Here is a 21,863-nt window from a genome sequence, read left to right as displayed (position 1 = left end):
ATTAATAAAATATCTCATTTAACTACTTCCAAAGGCTAGGAGCCTGCCTGGGACTTGGGGGACACTGGGGCCATATGCAGTTTCATACTTTGCATACAAGAATTGCACCCCCTGTTCCTGATCATTTTGACATGTTGACACGCCTTGTGGACCCTAGTCCAGACCAAAACAATTGTGGTATTTTTGCAAATCTCTATTGTTTTCCATATAGACCGTAGGGCTGCTTTCCATACTTTTATGGTTTTTCTCCAACAGCTCCCTTATGTAACAGTTGGCACGTATTACCGGGAGGCACTTTATCTCATCCTGGTGCCAAGTACACCCGCGGGCATGGCCCATTATTCCACTTTGTCATATAGATAAAATGGAACATTGTAGGTTTTCCTTCCATTTGCAATATTCATATTACCCACAGCCTAAAATGTCCTGTAATTGGTCCAGATACAATATTTGGCCCAGACCATCATAACACTGCATTTGAACCACACCAAATGAGTAGTTGTGAACAGTCCAATTTGACCAGCATGTTTTTTTTATCCACTTAAGCCCTATACACTGACACCACGGCGCATAAACAGCGCCTCAAACTGTGACTCCGCCCACAACCGGGGGAAGTTGTGATTTGCGCTCGTTCACTGCAATGCAATTTGCGGCATTTTCAAAACAATATTGAGCAGAGTAGCGATTATCAAACGTATTTGCAATGCCATACGTTGAAAGATCTGTTGCCCGTGGACAAGGCACGCTACCTCCGCAAGTTAGATAGCATCGTCATAGATGTTTGTCCGTATGTGATTAAGGATTGGACCAAGTTGCATTGGCAGCCATAGAAAATTCTTACCCCAGGCTAAAACCGGATGTGACGTTTTTGGGCGTTCCTGTCTAGCGTGGTGTCAGTGTACTGTATACACTTCAAATACAGACTAGAAAAAGTGCCCTTCTGGGCACAGGTCTCCACCAGGAGGATAGGACTGTGTGAGATGTTTGGCAAAATGTTTAGGAGTAATATAAACATGTTTGCCTTTGATGGCAATTGGATGATTTGAGGCATTTTGTTCCAAAAATGTGTTTAGCAAAACTCAACCTGTTGGTGGCGCTATAACAGGCCAATGTGAAAAGGGTGGGATATATTCCTCAGCCCAGTAAGAAAATGTGTGAAAGATTTCACGTAAAATGCATGCTGCGTTCATGATTTGAGGCTTTTGTTCAAAACGGGGCAATCTTGCAAACTGTGAAAGCCAATTATAGCCAATTAGGATGGAATATGAAATATCGGACACATCCGACTTGAGCACATGCCCATAGAGATACTGTGTAACGATTTGTGAGATTTTTGGACAGAATCTGGAGGAGTAATATCAAAAAATGTGTTTTACAAAAGTCGGCCTCCTGGTGGCGCTATAAAAGGCAGATGCGGAAAATGCAGGTCAAAGGTTTGTCCTTGGCCTCTAGGGAGTGTGCATGCAATGTTTCACGCAGATCGGTGCAGTTTTAGGTAAAACATGTGAAAAGCTGCCTCATGGTGGCGCTATAACAGGCCGTTCTGGAAAATGCGGGGCAGAGGTTCATCGTTGGCATCCAGGGAGTGTGTGTGCAAAGTTTGGCATCGACCGGGTTAACGGTGCCGGAGATTAGCTGTACACAGACGGACGGAAGGAAGGACGGACGGACACACACACGGACGGACGGACACACGGACGGATTGCAAAACATACTCTCTCCCCATGCCTTCGGCCTGGTGGAGACAAAAATAGCAGATCTGCTTTAAAAGCTTTAAAATACCGATGTGCTATTTATTGCACTCTCTAGGTCGTCCTCAGACGAGCGCTCCATCGTCGCTTCCAGTCATCTCGGTTCTCCATACATCTGGAATCTATAGAGATTCTTGTTGGTAACATATGTGTACTCTTGCTGATGTTAAATACTGCACGCAATGTTCTGAGACTTCTGCAGGGTTGGTTTCAGGGTCCAGTATTTCCGTTGCATAGAAGAAGCTGAGTTTGATTTGATGGGGGAGGTTGGATTTCCATACACTGGCCATGCCGTTCAGGGCCCTCCATGCAAGTGCCTTCCTCACGTTAAGATCTTTCTCCACACTCTGACTCCACCCCACCCTGAGCTTGTGCCACGTGATCGGAAAGCAGGCTGGTCGTCCGTATAGTCCCAGTCTGTCAGGACTACTCAGGACTATTTATTGCTATAAAAAATCAAATAAAAAATAAACAAGGTTGTAATACATTGATGCTTTTTTCCACTACAGTTTGCCATGACAGCAGTGTCATTAGAAGTGTGATAGGCTTGGAGAAAATGTTTTTATTTTGTCTTGAAGGGGCATGTTTTGCACAATAACATAGTCTTTTCATTATGTCTGCCCACGATCTCTGTGATTTATACAGTACGTTTGTTTACCTCAGTCACTGACACTAAAATCTGATATTTTATTTATTTATTTATTTCTATGAACCTAGCGTGACTTGACACTACTGTTATAAAACCAAAATAAAAAGATTTTGAAAGAAGTGTGATAGGCTCAAAAGGTGTTGAACAAGAAATGAACCGCGTCAAGCGGCTTGGGACCACCTTGTGCAGGCACTAGGTGTGGTTGATTGGAGCATTCACTCCTTCCCAAACAAACCAAGTGGGGGAAACTCAACTCAACCAGGATGAAGAAACAGTTTAAAGCCATAGATACTTTGATGACCAGGCGGGTCCCCCAGGGCTTTATCCTTGGCGCCCTCCTTTTTCCCTAGCCTGGTTTCCAACCTGTTTCGCCACTCTGTCCATGCTTTATCACTGTTGAAAACAAAAATGAGACTCGAGAGTAAAACCTAAAAAAAGTAAAAAGTAAACACTATAATTAGTCGTCCACTATGTCAGATTCAGTAGTACAAAAAACTGACGGCTGTGTGGGGTGAGTTTAGTGAATGATACAACGTTGCAGCCAGGGCAACAGTAGCTACGCAGTGTGCATAGACGCCTTATCAGACGACGTCACACTGATAAGCACCAGCATGCGCGCGCAGGCCGGCAGCACAAGTACCCCACCTCTCATAAGATGCAATGGAAAAGTTTGACTAGACTAGACTGACTAGCGAAGTGACAAAACAAATTACGGAATGCAGGCTGGAAACCAGGCTACTTTTCCCACACTACACAAAAAATGGCCTAAAGTTATCAAAGCGTTGTGAGCCTTTGGATCTGCTAGTTTTGCTCACTTGCCCAAAATAGGGACGCTCGAGGGTTCAAGTGGTTGATGCTGTTGTGCAAATAATTGCAATCATTTTAATTTCATTTAATTAAGGGCTGCTGAAAATAAAAAGCTATGGGTTTCAAGTTTTGTCTAGATTCTCTGTGGTACTGGTCAGAGTTCACAGAATAAAATAAAATAATAAAATAAAAATGTTTTGGCCCAGGTTGCCTTCCTCAGTTCTGATCCAAGCTTATTTGTTGACCCGTGTTAATTTACCTCAAGGAGTGTAAACAATTGCACCCTTAACATCATAAGGGTCCATTTGGTTACAAATGGATAAATGCATACTGTGTAAAGCCACCCTTTAGCTTGACTGATGTGATTTATTAACGCTTTTTCCATTTGTGTCTGTGTTTATTAAACTAAATGCATTTAATTCCTGTTTTTAGTGCATGGACTAGCTGTCACAAGATAAAGACATTTGTTATCTTGGCAACATTATAGAGCCAAATTAATAATTACTATAGTCAAAACATTTCTATTTTTCCCCACATTCTAATTATTTTGTTTATGACTATTGATTGTATTCAATAATGTTGCACATTCATAAATGGAATAACGCGGTCTCTGTAGCAAATTGAACAATACCAGACAATAAATGTGCCGCACGACATTTGACCGTGCACATTTTATCCATTCACTTCACATTTCTAAATGGGGTCCATTGTGAATAAGCTGATGAATAAATTATAGCAAAAATAGGCATAATGCGGGTAATGCTATGTAGGAGCTTCATGTTCATATGAAGTAATGCACTCAATTTATGCTGGACCGGTATTGCTCCCGCATGCTGAGCTCTCTGCGTCTCTGCCGATGATGTGTTCTTGAAATATGGTAATAACAGCAATGACATTAATTTGCGTATTTACTATCGGTTAAATCTTTAATAGCAGACTCGGACCGTCTTGCTGTCCAGATTGGTTTTCCATCCCGATCCATAAATAATCCTTAGGCCATTACAAGCACACTTCCTCCCTACTTCTAATCTCTCCTTGGTCCCCAAATGCCAGTGCAATAAGTGCACACAAACACACACAAAGCACATGTATTATGCATGCACGCATGCATGCATACACAGGCCCACATATGCATATATGTACCGTTCAAACACATGCATATACTCACACACACACACACACACACACACGCACACACACACACACACACACACACACACACACACACACACACACACACACACACACACACACACACACACACACACACACACAACACACATACTCATCTCTATGCACCCGCAAAGACAAAAACAAGTCCACTGGCAGCCATGTCACATTCATCATTTTTGTACAGTTTCTATATAATTCAGTTCAAGACATTGAGAATTGTGTGCGCTGAGGAAAGATACAGTACATAATATGTAAATATCAGGACTAGTGACAGTTTTATTATATAGATATACTTTTTTTATTAGAAATATGACACATTCATTTTGTGCTCTGAAAACTGTACATTAACAAAGAGGTGACCCCAGTGAAATAAAAAGCGGGGTGGGGGGTGGAGGGACTTGGAACTGGGGCTGAACATGTGCATGTTTATTTTTCTTTTTTTTGGGGGGGACGGGGGGGGGACCTCAGGAGTTTCAGACAAGTACAGATCCGAGGGGGTGACAATTTTGGTGATATCAAAAACACGCACGCACACACACACACACACACACACACACACACACACACACACACACACACACACACACACACACACACACACACACACACACACACACACACACACACACACACACACACACACACACACACAGTTACATTGCGATACAGAACACTCGTATACTCCAGTACCCTGAAAGGATGGGGGGGGGCGTGGGGTCCGAGGGGGTTCAATCCGAATAACCATGTTCATATTTATAATGATATTATGATAACAATTATCCCCAAGCACGGTAAGAAAGATATTTATAGGCTAAAATCCATTCTGTAGAACTCTGTTGGAAAGAATAATGATGCTGTACAACAGGACTCCAACGGAGCCTTGTGCTTTCTGTGTGTGCAACCATCACCGCACTGTGGCTACGACAGAGACCCCACCTCTGTGATGTCTTACAAGGATATATATTCATCATATCATATATATATATATATTTATATATATACTAGATCTGTAGATCTGTTCATTTACTCCGCTCGTATTCCCTTTTTGAACATACCGTAATTATTTTACACGCACGCACGCACGCACACGCACGCACACACACACACACACACACACACACACGAAGACATTAGTACCTTGTTCTTCCTTAATGTTTAACCACTTAAACCCCAGTATCCGTATTTGGGAAAAGTTTGCGCTGACAATAACAGATGGACAAGCTGTGAGCTTGTCGATCTGCTACTTTCAAGCGAAAGCTTTCCCCACAAAACACGGATGAAACATAAAACAGAAAATACACTGACTAGTATAGAGCCCTGAGGGACTCCGGTCAACCATATGGGGTTTAAGTGGTTTAAGCTTCAAATATTCCCTTCAGGTTCAATGTACCAAGCCTGCTTGTACATCAAGCGACCGATCCCCTCAAACAGCTTTATAGTCATCAACGTGGCTCTTTCTTCACTCGCCGAGGGCGTCGCAGACTCGCGGCGTCGCAGACTCGCGGCCCCGTTATCCTTCGGTGTTGTCAACATTGACGGCGTCTGCCAATGAGAGCGCGCGCCGACCCTTCGGCCTGCACTTGTTGTCACTGCGGTGTCCGTCTGCCGTCGGGAAGGCAGACGACCAGCCGTTGTGGCTGAGTTAGAGGTCTGTTTGTGTTGCCCTCCGCTGCTCGGCATGCAAGGTGGGCGTGCCCCTGCGTGGGTAGGAGAGATGGTGGCGATACAGTGGGCCGAGGCCGAGTGGCGGCCGGTGGACACGGAGGGGCACGTGGGTACAGTTTGGCAGTCTTGCCTCCTCGTTTACCCGGATATTTGGGGGCTTGTATGCTATAGGTTCCATTCCTTTAGGCATCCCGGTTGGTATATAATCGCCCGCTTTCCCTCGTCCAGTGCCACCCCCACACACCAACCCACTCACCAATGTACCATCCACCCAGGAGAGGGAGAGAGAGGAACAGTGATGCCATAATACAACAGTGGGAGAAAAAAAAACATAAAAAAGAGACATAATCATGATAATCACATTATGACCATTTAATACAATGGGTAAACATTGCATGATTACCTTTATGGTGTTTACATGGCCATGATGTGTGATGATACACATACCCATGTTTCAGAGCAAGTCTATTTTTTGCCATCACGTATGCTGATTAGAAATCCAGGACCATATGTTTAATATTATAAGGAGAACCAGCATTCAGTTACTTGGACATAGTGTATTTGTAGGCAAAACTCCAGGTCCAGTTTCAAACGAAACGAAACAATATATATATATGTATATATATATAAAAAAAAGAAAAGTCACGGCGCAAACATCTTAGACCTTCTGTCTTATCTGTTGATGCCTGCTCATCACTCCTTCTCTCTCACACTCGTTCTCCTTCCCTCTTGAGCCCCTTTCTGAATGGGTTTTGTCCAGCCTCATGTGGAGATACAGAGCGGGGCGGTGAGGTGGGGCGTGTGCGGCGTGTTTATCTGAGATCATGGGGTTTACAGAATGTCGGGTGGTTTTGGGGGGTGGAGGAGGTTGGGAGGCCTGCTGGCGTCTCTCACACCTCCGTCTGCAGGTCCATGATCTCCTGGCCCACCAGAGGGATGGTGGCACTGACCTTCTCCCACTCCACAGTCTGCATCTCCAGGGGCGAGGCCGCTACGGTCTCCAGGTCCTTGCGTACCCAGGATGGGGGGGAATGGTTCTTCCTGATGCCCTCCCAGGCTCTCTTGCTGGGGGTCTGCTGCTTGTCCTGAGAGGACGAGAGAGAATGGAGGGAATGATGATGGGCTGTTAGTCGTGTTTTCTTTTCTTTTCCTTTTAGGCAGACAGAAAAAACATGCAATCTCCTCTATGGCAGCACTTCAAAATCAAACAGGCAATCACTTTGTGATACACTATAAGAGGAACAATGGAGAGAGTGTATGAGGGTGTGAGAGAGAGAAGTAGAGAAATAGCGAGAGCAGATGAGATATAGTGGAGTCCTTACACTCATGTTTGTCTTGTCACTGCTGGCAGAGGACACACTCCATCTCTTGGCCTTGCCCTCCACTGGCGGAGAGTCTCTGTCCTTCTGTTCTCCAGTGTGAATCTTTCTGTTCAGGTCCTGGAACATGTCCTGGTGGCGTTTCCGGGTGTGCATTATCTTCTGCGCGGTAACAAACAACACAGATCACACGTTGAGGCATTAAGCGTGTTTTTCGATCTCACAATCCAGTACCCTGCGCAGCTCATTCCCAATGCTCAGTCACAGTCTTAAACAGTGAAAATTGAGTGATTATGCAGATCTCTAGAGACGGCCATTTTCCCCCAACAAATAATTTTATATAATTCACGCTGAATAAAACAGACTAAATTTACCTCAAAGTCGAGCTCGGCGTAGCGTGATTTTCGTCTCTGGAGGGACATAAAAGAGGGAGAATAAAGACGTATCGTTACATCGCCTGCCTCGTGAGTAGACAGAATGCTCTGCCTCGTGAGTAGACAGAATGCCTCGTGAGTAGACAGAATGCTCTGCCTCGTGAGTAGACAGAATGCTTAAAGACGTATCGTTACATCGCCTGCCTCGTGAGTAGACAGAATGCTCGAGCGTTTCATGTTTCATTCTGCAGCTCCAGATCAGCTAAAAGGGGGAGGGGACTCGGGGTAGAGAGGTGAGACAGGGGGAAAGTGAGGCTTGGCGAGCATGCAGCTAACAGCTTGCGACGAGTAACCTTTGAGTCCTCTCTGTCACCGAGCGACATACTGTAGGAAAACCTAACCTTCAGGTAGCTCAGTTGCTGTGGCAGCTGCCGCCTCGCACTGCATTGTGGGAGTATGTTTGGCCCTGAGGTCAGAGAGATACCAGCGGGCTGATGTCTGTGGGTGCACTGAGCACTGAGCAGTGTGTCTGAGCTGTGGGTGCACTGAGCACTGAGCAGTGTGTCTGAGCTTGCCAGTGGTCTGTCCAATAAAACAATAAAAGTGTATGTGTGTGTGTGTGTGTGTGTGTGTGTGTGTGTGTGTGTGTGTGTGTGTGTGTGTGTGTGTGTGTGTGTGTATATATATATATATATATATATATATATATATCCATGAAGGAGATTCATCTGCCCAGCTGAACTATTATATTGTGGAAATTGGATTTAATTATCATTCAAAAGAAGGATAATGTTTTTCTCTCTCTCTAAAAAAAACATGCAAGTTATTTCCATTTCCACTTTTTGTGGAAATGGAAATGGAAAGAATCTACATTTTACTGAAAGCTTTTGTTAAAAGGTTAAAGCTATATTCTGACAATAATCATTGCTATGTGTGTTCAGTAACAGGGGTCTCCCCATCTCTCCAGCTTTTTAGTAAACATAAAATAAACGCCCAGGTGGGACACCAATTTCACCAAATCAGGAGAGAGAACACATTCATTAGCTTCAGTATATAGTGTATCTACAGTATAGTGTTAGTAGTATAGCAGTTTTCTGTACATACATAGGACCAGAATGGAAACAAGACATCTAGGATCTTTTTTGTGTTTTAGCATTACTTGCGTAAGTTCGCAACTTGTTAATAAAGTATTCAATCAATCAATCAATCATTGTTGTATAATTCCAATTTTGTATGCTCATGTTTTACATTTCGTCACTTCCAATTTCTATTTGGCATCCTGAGTTCTTTCTCCTGATTGCATGAAAACGTATCTAACACCTCGGTCTCCATCGTACCTCCAGGGAGCTCATGGAGAGCGTGGAGACCGTCTCGCTCTTGGACATCATGCCAGAGTTCCCGGAGTCGCCTCCGTCGCCCGTGCTGCAGGTCATCTGGGTGTCTCTGGACAGGTTCTGCTGGTTGTGCATCGGCGAGTCCCTGTCGGAGCACGAGACGCTGACCTGGTCGGAAGGCAGGCTCATCAGCCCGAAGCCGGGCACGGGTTCGCCGTTGACGGGGTTGGCCAGGTGGATGAGCCTGGTCTGGGGCAGCTGCTGCTCGATGCTGATGTTATACTTGGCCGCCGGGTCCTCTTTGCCCTTGGCGGGCTTCAGAGTGCCTGTGTTGTTGTTGTTGGGCAGGAGGATGTAGCCCGTCCCATCGGGGCCGGCGCCCTCCCCGGGTGCTCGCGTCAGGTCTCCGTCCAGCTGCTTGAAGAGCTCGCCATCACAGATGTAGATGGACTTGGCCCCCGGCAGCTCGGTGCTGATGCCCTTGGCGGCGCCCTTCTCCCTTCGCAGGGTCAGGGTGTGGCTGCTGTAGTCATTCACATTCTGAAGGTGCACCTTGGCCATGCTAGCTGGCATGGTGTTGAAGTTGGAGCCCTTCTGGAGGGTGTGGGTCCCAGCCTTCTCCTCCCCCGGGACAGAGGATCGCTTCAGGGTACCTGTGGGAAGACAGTGTTAAACTCTATATACTTAGCGCTCAGGTGGTGCAGTGGTGCATCCGGCTTTGTCGAGCGTCTAGGCGAACACAATTGGCCCGTGTTCATGGGAGGGAAGCCGTGCGGGGAAGGTGATACTGTATAGGTCATTACATGTACTCCAATATACCATATTCACATGGCGGCCATGTTGGCAGTTTGCATTGAAAAAGCAGGGGGCCAACGGGGTGGCATATTTCATTAACGTAATGGCAAGGTTTCTATGGTCTATAGGTTGGGGCGGCAATAGAGACCAGCGGGTGGCGGATTTAGCCGCGGTTGCCGCGGGTGAACCGCAGTTTAGGGTGGATTAGGGTCAATTCAATATATTATAAATTAATATCGGATAAACCGCGGGTGAAATAATGCTGGAAATAATAAATGAATGGCAGCCATCTATCTATAGGCTTTATAACTTTTAAAACGGAAATAAATTAATGATATCATTATCTATCTATAGTCTTATAATATATTTTTTAAAAGGCACAAAATCTCAGCATGCGTGCGTTAGTAGTATTTTAATATTTTCCATCAGGCACAAATTAGACGCCTATATTGGCTAAGAAGGACCACAACAACGAGTGGGCTGCTAGCTGCTAGGCTAACAGGCAGCTGAGAGTATGAAAGAAACTTACAACTAACTGAAACAGAAGGGAAGAATATAAGTTTGGCGTTCCATGGGACTGCATGGGAGCGAGGGCTGGATATATGCCACATGAAAAGACGTTCGTTGCGATGTGCGAACGTGACTGACTGAACGGACGGCAGCCTTGTTGCCATGGAAATGGGAATATACAACCGTAACTTTGGTGAACTGTCGGCAGTGGTGAGTGACACAACTTATAAATAGCCGATCTACAAGCTCACAACGCGTCGCAGCGAGCCAGCGACGCGTTGTGAGCTTGTAGATTGGCTATCCCTGCAGCGGATTTCGGGTGGTTGCGGATATATAAATTGGATTAATTAATTAATGCGGTCGGATAACGGGCGGATCATTAATATGTACGGGCGGATTAGGGTGACAAAAAAGCTCATCCGCAGTTCTCTAGGCGGCACCTGTCAGCGGGGAGTGTTGGGAGGAGGGAATAGGCCCTATAGGTCCTCCCAGTGGGGGCACCTCACTGGCAGGTGAGTAGGTAGGATACTGACAGCAGTGACAATGCAGCAGTGTGTGTGGGGAGGAATTAATTGGAATAACGACTACATTCAGGAGTAAAATGAGGCAGGAAAAATGATTGGCTACTCTAAATTAAAAACTGTACTTTGTTGACCAGAGCATGCCAGAGCTCTGGTTAACAAAACACAAGGCCCTCTCTTGTTTTTGCCAATGCAGCTTGTAGATTGGCTATTTTCACTGAATATTCGACCCAGAATGGGGACTCTGGGGTTTAAGTGGTTAAGTCCACAAGGAAGACTATTTCACGGACACTGTGCCAGCCAACTGTCAGTACTGTGACCCCATTTTGCACCAGAAGCGCTGTTGGCTCATAGAGCACATATCACACACGCTGTCCAGGCTGGTGAACAGCATCAGACAACGGTGGATCCACGCCACAAAACAATCATCCGACTGCTCGCCGCCCACTCAGCACAGAAAGAGAAAAACATCAAATCATTTAGTCCCTGTTCTTTTCCATCTCATCTCCAGTCTGCGTGTCAACAGCATTTCTGCTACAGATGCTTCTCTTGATATCCTCCTGTCTCAAGAGATAATCAGCTCCTTGCTCCCCAACGGAAATCAGACGAGAGGCTCTATCTGATGCCGCACTGTCGGGAGGGACTTAATTATACGCCCGCCGCCACGTAGGAGAGACTCAGACAGCCCTATTTATCTGCATATAGCCGCATGGCACACATGCGGCCCACTCCCAACAGACGGGGCTAAATTGTGTTATTCAGCTGTAATGCACTGTGTGTCTCGTCAAAAAAAATACCCTCCTTTGTGCGCTGATTGTAAGACACGCATCAATAATTGTGCGAGGACACTCCTCACATCTGTTCTGCAGAGGAATTTGAAGTACGGAGACGTGAGAGTCTTCAAAGAGGACACACACAGTCACACACACACTACACACACATGTACAAGTGCTTAAGTCTTACCCTTACCCGATCTGCAAGCCATATCGACGTCTTTCTCAAAGTCAGTCTGTAGATGAAATAATACATGTATTAGAAATGTAAAAGAAAAAATATATGTGAATAATTGCTTTGAAATTACTATGTTATAAAGACAAATCAATAAACATATGTAAAAAAAAAATGTAAAAGAAACATTTAATGCCAATACAAAATCTTGGGAGACAAAAAACCCCCAAAAACAAAAGGCCATTTCAAACGGGACCGCGCCCGTGAAAATAAGCTTGCATAATCGACCCTCAACTTCTCTCATTGAAAATGAACTACTATTAGGCACGTCAGTCGCTCCCTGTCTGAAAGGTCCTTTATTCCTAATATTTCCTACCATAAGTTGAGCATGGCCATTTTGGAAAGATCCTCCCGAGTCTCCGTTAGCATCCTCCTGCCTGTCCACCACGCGGCACTTGACAGCCTCCTGCACCTGCAACCGGAATGCCAAAACAAAACACATCAGGTCATGACCCCAGCATCGCTAGCAGTAGTACCACATCAGGTCATGACCCCAGCACCACCGGGCAGTAGCACCACATCAGGTCATGACCCCAGCACCACCGGGCAGTAGCACCACATCAGGTCATGACCCCAGCACCACCGGGCAGTAGCACCACATCAGGTCATGACCCCAGCACCACCGGGCAGTAGTACCACATCAGGTCATGACCCCAGCACCACCGGGCAGTAGCACCACATCAGGTCATGACCCCAGCACCACCGGGCAGTAGCACCACATCAGGTCATGACCCCAGCACCACCGGGCAGTAGTACCACATCAGGTCATGACCCCAGTAGTACCAGATAAAACAAGTCGTTTTCATCCCTCGTCAATCTCCTCTTTACGCTCTCCATCAACCACCAAAACCCACATACACAGTAAAACATCAAACAACATCCATTCCAACGTGCCGGATAACAAGGGCGATAAAACATGAGATATAGATGTCAGCTCAGGTTACCTCTCTTCGCAGGATGCAGTGCACCATGACGATGACAAAGCCCTCCAGCGAGTCGAAGACAGCGAAGAGGATCTGGAAGAGCGCGGAGCGCCGGTCGGTGATGGCCAGGACGGCGGACATCCAGGTGAGGGCCAGCAAGGGCAGAACCACACAGGAGCTCCACAGGGACGCCCTGCCGGGGTGTGGGGTAAGCGGGATGAAAGTCAAAGAGAGTATGTTTCAACATTCAGCCAGGATACAGAGAGCAAGACAGATGAAACAACCTCCTCTCTACATTGTTAATGACCTGTCGTTTTGTGTAATTAGTTTACTTTGAATGTGTTCCATGTATACAATAGGCAGCATATCGCTGCTGTCAGGCAGAAACCTTGTATCTCCATATTTTGATCTTTTACGTTTTCATTTTATTTTGTTAATGCCCTATTGTACACTTTGTTGTATGACATTGGCACACAAACGTAGTGAAACTAGCAGATGTGCAATCTCTGTGAGTTTGCAGATGTGCTATTTTCGAGAAAACAAAACAGTTTATCAAGGTTTTAGTCTTTAATGCCATGCTCGGGTCAAAAGTGTCTGGAAAGTATTAGCCAGAGCGTGTGACTAAATAATAACAACATTGGATCCATTGTAACTTTTTTTCTTTTTCTTTTTACCATTTCTTGAAAAATAAAAATTTTGAACATTTTTTAAAGGTTTCTGCCCAACAGTAAAACGCCTGTGGTCTCAGAGGCTAAAGCCCAACAGTAGGCTTCCATATAAGGCTATTTATTTACCTTCCATATAAGGCTATTTATTTACCTCGAAGTCAGTATCACAGCAGTGCTACAAAATGCCCACTGAAAAAGCCTGAAACTAGACTCACGACCATTCCACTATAAAGTCAGAAGTTAAGTCTACGACTCTACACGCATGCATGGAATACAATGGCTCAATTTGAAAGGGCAAACTCTCAAACTACTGTACGCTAACATCACCAAACAGAAACATACATCCATAATGGCTTGAAATATATGTCCATAATTCACATATATGACATGCATGTATGTTTAAGATGGCAAAGTCAAACCATAATGGAACGAGTGCCACAGGAGAGAAGAGGGGGTGAGCGGTGAGGAGAAACAAAGTAAAATGAAGCAAAACAAAAAACAAAAACAAAACAACAACAAAGGCAGAGATAAACAGAAGAGAGGATACAGAGACAGAGAGATTATCCCCTGGTCCAAACATCCCATTCCGCATTTTCTGTGTCCTCTAATTCATTATAGGTTTCATTGTTTGCTTTAAAGTGCATTCTGTATTCTATAAAATAATAAAATATGTACAGACACCGATCTGGATGATAGATAATTTAACTTTTGTTCAGATTATTAAAAAAGGACATTTCTGCTGCATTCACTTTTGGGCTGGAAATTATGCTGGAGTTTCTACTGCTATGGTCTGCTATGTATGCACTCCTGGGAAATGTCATCATCAAAATGTTAACCACTCTAGGTCCGCTAAACACATGCACGCACGCACACACACACACGCACACACGCACACATGCGCATGCACGCACGCACGTACATTCACACACTAAGTGATACAACCCGACAAGTGAATTACCCAGAGAGCATGTGGATTCTTCCCCTGTGTGAACGCTGTGCAGATTGCAGTGTAACTGTATCCATGTCCCGAGGACATCACAAAGCTCACTGCCACTGACTGTTACTCCTCTAGCATTCTAGCATTATCGTCAGTTGTAGCTAGCCTCGGAAACCCAGACGTTTTTCCAGAGAGTTATAGCTGCAATCCGGGAATTTGTTATTTCAAGTTTCAACCAGTCACCCATTTGTGAGTAGAGCACTGCAAGTGGGCCCTAAAATAAATTAATGAAAAAATACATTACTTTTTCCTTTAAAACCATGAACATTTTGTTTTCATTGTGATCCAGCGGGCCCTGGACCACCAGTGGTATCGAGGGGGTTCCAGGTGGTCCCCAGCTAAAAGATGTAGACTTGGAAACCAAATGGACCCTTATAGATCTTTAACCCATTTTGGGCGGGAACCCCTTTTGGTGTTAGCATCATGTTATGCTTTAGCTATTAAAAAATAGCAGATCTACAAGCTCATAGGTCTGCTATTTTTGAAAAATCGAAGAACGACTGACAGAAACATAGCTTTTTCAGAAAACTGTCAGGATGTAGAAGACATTTTTAGAATCTGATCTCAGGTAAAAATGGGTTAACTCTTTAGAGCCCACTTGGTTTCATTTCATGCTCTCAAGAGCTACCTTTTTATTAAACATCTACATTACTTAATTTACAAGTCTACACAATTAAGAGATTTTATATTTTGATCAACTTTTGCCTGTTATCAGTCCTATGGTACCACATCGATACAGCATGGGATTGTGGACAAAATATTATCCAACGAGAACAAAATATTCCAAGTCTAGGTTCTGAGAGGCTAAATTTCATCAAATGGTGGTCCGTGACTCAAATGCAGAATAAATAATGGGTCTTGATATGAAAAGGGTTGAAATCTACTGCAATATACTGTAACTAGCACATTATAATACACAATATACTGTAACTAGCACATTTGTAGTGGTTGGAGACTTGGAGGTGGTCTCCCTACTCTTCCACTGAGACACTGAGCTTCTCACACCAGTGTGAGAAGCTCATACACGCAATATTTCCCTGGGCAAATGGGGGGGAATTCTCACATGGTTGTGCGGTAGATATTTGGGCTCCTGTGCGGGAGCCCTGGGTTCGAATACTGGGTGTTACAGTTGCAATTAGGTGTCTCTCTCCATCGGGAGAGGACATAAAACCTACGGATGGAAGCTTTAACAGCACAAATGTTCTCATTTACCACACAAGACACACACGCACAGTCTGCCTGTGTACTGCATACAAACACATGCACACACACATCATTTCAATCTCAGCAGCATTATGTTTTCTTATTATAATTCTGAGACCCTCAGAGGGGGGGGGGGGGGGGGGGGACAAGGGAGAGGAAGGAATGGCAGGAGAGGCTAAAGGAAAGAAAAAAACTGAGTGAGGAAGGAAAGAAGAAGGTAGGAAGGAAGGAAAGGAAGCAGAGGAAGGAAGGTGAGAAGAACAGATGTAGAGAGGTAGGCAGAGTTAAGGTAAATAATTAGCGGGACTAACATGGCGTTACTGGTAGCTGTGGTGGAAACGTCAGCCGACGAGATAACTCCGCACTTGGCACATTTGAGCGTCATATTGTACAGGGGCACTGTCATCTGACTGCAAAGTCAAATTAACACGCTGTAACATACACAAACAAGATACAAATGCACCGGCACACACACAAGCTCGCACAGATGCGCAATACAGTACGCACACACGCAAACAATGAGTCACAGCGCTCTCTCACTATCTCTCTCTCTCGCTCAGGGCTCGGGTATAGGGAGGAAGGGAGGGGGAGGGGGCCGCATATGACTGTACTGTATTGCATGAGTTATACTTGGTTGCACATCGCACAGAAAACAATCTACAAGCTCATGCTGTGACACACTGTGAGCTTGTAGATCGGGCTGTTGTGTACAGCGCTGTGCAAGAAAGTATAAATCAGGCTTATGCCTGCACATCTGTGGATGTACGTGCATGTCTGAAGGGGGTGGGGGGGGGGGGGGGGTTGGGTGAGTCAAGACACAGCAATATTGGTTACTATGTCACCTTATGTTTAACTCCCATCCCAAATTAGTATTTTTTTATTTTATTTATTTTTTGCAAGCACTGGGGAAATGGCTGCATGTCACCAAAATACTGTGACAAATTTTCACAGACACCAATTCTCTTCCTCACCTGCTCAGTCTGCTCTGGTACGCAACAAAGACGTAACCTGAATGATGCCCAATTTGAACTGCCTAATGCATCTGTTGAACTTCCTTGATGTTCCGGTGGTTTGTTTGTTCTAGAATACAGCATACTGTAAATGCTGGTGATACGTTTCACCCCTGGTTATTTCCGTCTACGCACCGCTAACCTGACTGATTACTTGACATGAGCATTAATGAGCTATAACACTAAGGCTTACCAAACAACATTGACACAATTATAGCTTCCACACACACGCACGCACACTCATACACACAACTGCACAAAATGGCTCCGAGCAGTCAATTACAGTACGTCCCTGTACATTATATCATAGTTAAGCAATTAAAATGGACTGTTTCCGTGTTCACTGAAGGGTGTATCCTCCATACAGGCACAGCTTCCTTCCTCCTGTGTGCTTTGTGTTTTCCAGAGAACACTACAATACTGTTATGGGTTTTGCTCTTGCTGCCTTGGGAGACCTCCTTGCTTCAGTCCTTCCAAGAATCCAATACATCATGGGCTCCAACTATAGCTCCTTTGTTTCTGCACCATCACAGTGGGGTATAATATATAAATATATATATATATACACCACTGAAACAATCCAGAAAAAATATATATGGGCAACAGCAAACTGGGAGATGTGTTACAAAATGGCCTCCTTCTAAACAACAATTAATGTCGAAGAGGGGGCTCAAGGAATCGATTCTGTAGCCCCTGGACGCCAGGATTAAAAATCACGCAATAGCAGGAATTCAATTTCACGTAAAAGGGCAATACGACGACAAAATGTGTGCCGTAGGCAGTGATATTAAAAAGCCATCAGTATTTTCCTAAAGTACAACACCATTTTCCCCTGTCTTTATGATCGAGAGGCAAGAGGGGACAAAATAGTTACATTAAACAGAAAAATCTATAAAAGAACACAAGATTGTGTTGATCTGGTTCAATCCTGGCTACCAAATATACAAAACCGTGCATTGCACAGCAGTTGGCAATACCACAGCACGCTGGACTGAATTACGCCTCAATGTCCGTTTCAATTTTCCTAGTCAATTACACTCTAATTTCAGGGGTTAAAAAAAGGGGGCCCTCACCGCCCTCTCTCACAGGTGTGAGTAGTCCCGTCCCTAGTGCAGATGTTGCCACGTGCTTAATTAGAGATGCTGCACACATTAATTAGGTTCATTAAACATGTTGCATTTGAATTTGCCCGGCGGGGGTGGGGTGTGCGCCATTTGCTCCTGCCACTGTTCTCCATCCACCAGAGAGAGAGAGAGAGAGAGAGAGAGAGACAGAGCAGACAGACAGAAACAGAGGAGAGAATATGAGAGAGAGAGAGAGAGAGAGAGAGAGAGAGAGAGAGAGAGAGAGAGAGAGAGATAGAGAGAGAGAGAGAGAGAGAGAGAGAGAGAGAGAACCACATTGCTGTGGGCCCTCACGACACCACAGATCCATCTGTTATCCGAGTAAGGCTGGGAGAGATGCTCTGAGATCACGGTCAGATCATGGTCAGTGACTCCAGAGATACATCACCTACTGCCAACAACAGCCCTCACTGCCAAACAACTTACCCAAATCAGCAGAGAATACACACTACTAAGAGTGCTACAGTTAAACAAACTAATTGATTTAATTATTAAAATGTATTGATTTGAATAAAATAATATGTATTTACTTTTCCAAAATCACGAAAATAGCAGATCTACAAGCTTGAATGAGCTTGAATTGTGAGCTTGAACACCACTGTACAACAAAGTATCAAATATAGCGCTTACAAAATGGTTAATCTTTTTTTACGTAGATTCGTTGACTTACAAAAATACAATAAAAAAACAATGATTATTCAATTAATCAAAAAGATTATAGATCGAACACAATTGCTAACAAAATAATCAATATAGTTGCAGCCCTAATACACACACATATCAACGCACACTGACAAACTTTCACGCAAACATTCGAACACACATGCGCTCAAAATGATAGGCATTAATAAATGTTGTTAAATAGAGTGAAACTACTCTACACTACATTCTACTGTATCTACACTATTCAGCTATGATTAGAGATGACAGAAACATGTACAGCAGATCAACTCTAAAAGCTGACCAGTCATCAGAAAATGCTATAATTGTGTTAGAATAGTGTATATTCAACTAACAGGGGTTAGGCCAAATTGCAAGTTACAGAGCAAGGTTAATGGCAAGGAAGTACTAGTAAGCCAATCAGGTGCTTGCTAGAGGAGCAGATTCAGCAGGTTTGGTGATGGGCAGGGCTGGTAGCCATACATTAAGAGGAAGGTGGGATGGGCAGGTATTCTTTTTTTACCCAATCACTGGCGACATGGGAGGGGGCCTCTGTGACTGAGGCATTCCTGATTGGAGAGCCCTGAGTGAGAGAGAGGGGATTTCGGTGCAAACTCAAACTTGATGTTTCAGACAGCAAAAAAGGGAAAAAAGAAAGGAAAGGAAGAAACGTTGAACACAGTTGAACAGAGAGACAATTGAAGGAAAACATTGTTCACAGAGAGAGAGAGAGAGAGAGAGAGAGAGAGAGAGAGAACATAACATTTGGATGTACTGACAATGCTAATGGAGACGGAGCAGCCTGCAGGCAAAGGGGAGCAGGGTCCTTGTGTTCTCTTGTTGTTTTTGTTTTTGTGTGGCGAGTCGCGAGAGGGAACCTGCGGCGCTGCTGTCAGCTACCGCCATAAACGCCAGCATCCAGCAACAGAAGTTCTAAGTAACTTCTCAAATACTACACAAACTGGCCATTGCAAGCATCTGCGAGGCCTACTTTATAATTCAGCGGAATGAGATTGACATTGAGAGTAAAAGAAAGGCCACGGTACTGGCACTGTGACTGGTGACATGAATAAATCATAATGAGCCTCCTGAGTGCTTTTCTGCCCTGCTTCCCTTTGCGGGGGAAAACAACCAAACAGGATCAAAAGACAGGGATGGATTTATAGATGTTTACATCAATAGCAAAGACCTGCAAACAAAGAGCAGCTGGAGGAATGTGCAAAAGCATCACGAACAGTATGACACTAAAGGAAAGCAATGGGATGAGCAGTCATCTTGCTTGTTCTCTGAGCGGGACCCATAACCAGAAAATCATATTCGCCTAATCTTTCTTTCTCCCATTTTTTTCTTTTCTTTTTTCTTTATTTCTATAGGCTACTGTATGATGTGACCACCCAGCAATCTCCAATAATTGATAATTATAAGACACATTTTGTATCCAAAAACTTTCTCTTATCTGAAGTATCTTTTTACGCAGCCACATTTCCAATTCCATTCCAGAAGGTTTCTCTTATCTCATTATGTCATTTTATTCAGTCACATTTGCTATTCCTAACTGGTCCCCTCCTTATCTTCGGTTCTTTATCTCCGCTGGGTCTTAACAATGAACATTTCATCTAGAACCAATTTCCTGGTTCCCTAACTGACAATATTTCCAGCCAATCATAGCACTGCTCCCACCCCCCAACTTGCTTAACCCTCCTGACTGGTTATAGGTCAATAAGTGAGATGAATGTGTGTCATAATTCATACCCCGCCCTCTCCTTCAGTTTCATATCAGTAATGCCGTCTTTGGACACCAGTTTGTTAAAAACGAGAATCCCAATAACCATGTTGACCTGCCAAAAGAGAAGAGAAGACACACGATTAAAGCAACAGCATAACAACCATTTCTTTTGTTTGTTTTTTTACAGAAAGAGAAGCAAATAAAGCACTACTCTAAGTCTATGACGAAGCTAAAATGATAACCATCGCATGCACGCACAAATGAGTCACGCAAATGATGCATGCAAAATATTTTTCGTAGAGGCCCGACCACTTTGGAGCTACTGTTCAAGATGTCAATGAAAGAAACATCAGGCAGTCGGCGGAGTCAGGGATAGGAAAAACGATGGCATCAAATGTGTGATGCATTGCTCTAATGCACGGACTACTTATGGAATATATGGAGTAAATGTGCCGTGAAGTTCATGCATAAACCATAAGCGCTAAGAAGTTACAGCAGTATGTTACATTTTCACTTGTTAGGTACTTATACAATATAGCCTCCATAAAAGTTAACCATGTCATAAGGACAATAGCAGAGCTACAAGCTCACGACGTGTCGCAAAGCTTGTAGTGCGGCTATTTTCGGCAAGGAGGAATAAGGGAGGGATGGGGCCAGGAATAGACATAATGGGGGGCACTAGTAAACAAAGTATATAGGGTTTAACCCATTTTGACCTGAGATCAGATTCTAAAAATGTCTTCTACATCCTGACAGTTTTCTGAAAAAGCTATGTTTATGTATTGTCGTTCTTCGATTTTTCAAAAATAGCAGACCTACAAGCTCGTAGCGCGCCACTCGGTGGCGCGCTATGAGCTTGTAGATCTGCTATTTTTCAATAGCTAAAGCATAGCATAATGCTAACACCAAAAGGGGTTCCCGCCCAGAATGGGTTAAGTGGTTAATGCTCTATACTGTATGAAACCTAACGTATAATATCGTATAAACCCTAGCCGCAATGTCACGCTGCTAACATGCATAAAGAACCATGTGACCCAGATGATTTGATTTCTTTCTGCGTCCATGGATGCATCATTCCAAGAAGGGTATTTATTTACCCAGTTTACAAAATGAGGTGGCAAGAGCAAGCCTTTCTTGGCTAATTTCAGAGAATGACCCCTGAATGTCATGGATGAAAAAATGGGATTATCGAAAAGAAATGAAAAAAATAAAAAAATAAATACACTGGTAAGATGAGAGCTAATTGCTTCTGCTATAGACTCTGCACAGGATTCGGCTTAGCACAAAGGCTTCAGAAGCAAGTGTGCTTTTTTGGTTTGCTTGTTTTCTTTGAAAGATTTTGGGGAGAAAAGGCTTTCTGTTGGGACACGGAGCCAGAGAGAGGAAGTACCAGGACGACAGCAGCGGCAGGTCCCACGAACGCATAGAGAAGACCTCCTTCCAGAGACAGCCAGCAGCTGAGAGAGGAGGAGGAGGAGGAGGAAGAGGAGGAGGAGGAGACAGGGATCCGAGTGAATAAGGGGCGCAAAGAGAGGAGATGAAGTGTTGGGTGAAGAGACGAAGGTTGGGGGGGATTGGAAAGAAGACAGAAGGCGATGGAAGTAAAGGAATGAAATGAAAGAATGGTAAAAGATGCATTGGGGTGA

The 21,863-nt window shown here is 44.3% G+C and overlaps 1 protein-coding gene across 1 annotated transcript in view; it reads right to left on the bottom strand.

The window, feature by feature from the left end:
- Window positions 1-6,334: 6,334 nt before the first annotated feature.
- Window positions 6,335-21,863, bottom strand: part of adgrb1a (adhesion G protein-coupled receptor B1a) — a gene marked incomplete at its 5' end in the record, with an annotated part of 86,854 nt that continues 71,325 nt past the window's right edge. The window contains 10 exons of the mRNA XM_079503795.1: window positions 6,335-7,130; window positions 7,368-7,526; window positions 7,739-7,774; window positions 9,076-9,725; window positions 11,868-11,907; window positions 12,223-12,318; window positions 12,851-13,022; window positions 16,009-16,107; window positions 20,244-20,329; window positions 21,608-21,674. Of these exons, the coding sequence (XP_079359921.1) occupies window positions 6,936-7,130; window positions 7,368-7,526; window positions 7,739-7,774; window positions 9,076-9,725; window positions 11,868-11,907; window positions 12,223-12,318; window positions 12,851-13,022; window positions 16,009-16,107; window positions 20,244-20,329; window positions 21,608-21,674 (1,600 nt within the window). The 3' untranslated portion in view covers window positions 6,335-6,935. The remainder of the gene's footprint in view (window positions 7,131-7,367; window positions 7,527-7,738; window positions 7,775-9,075; window positions 9,726-11,867; window positions 11,908-12,222; window positions 12,319-12,850; window positions 13,023-16,008; window positions 16,108-20,243; window positions 20,330-21,607; window positions 21,675-21,863) is intronic.

This window comes from Electrona antarctica, assembly GCF_951216825.1.
Source record: "Electrona antarctica genome assembly, chromosome: 6".
NCBI classification, from domain to species: domain Eukaryota; kingdom Metazoa; phylum Chordata; class Actinopteri; order Myctophiformes; family Myctophidae; genus Electrona; species Electrona antarctica.
This window is presented reverse-complemented; position numbering and strand designations above follow the sequence as displayed.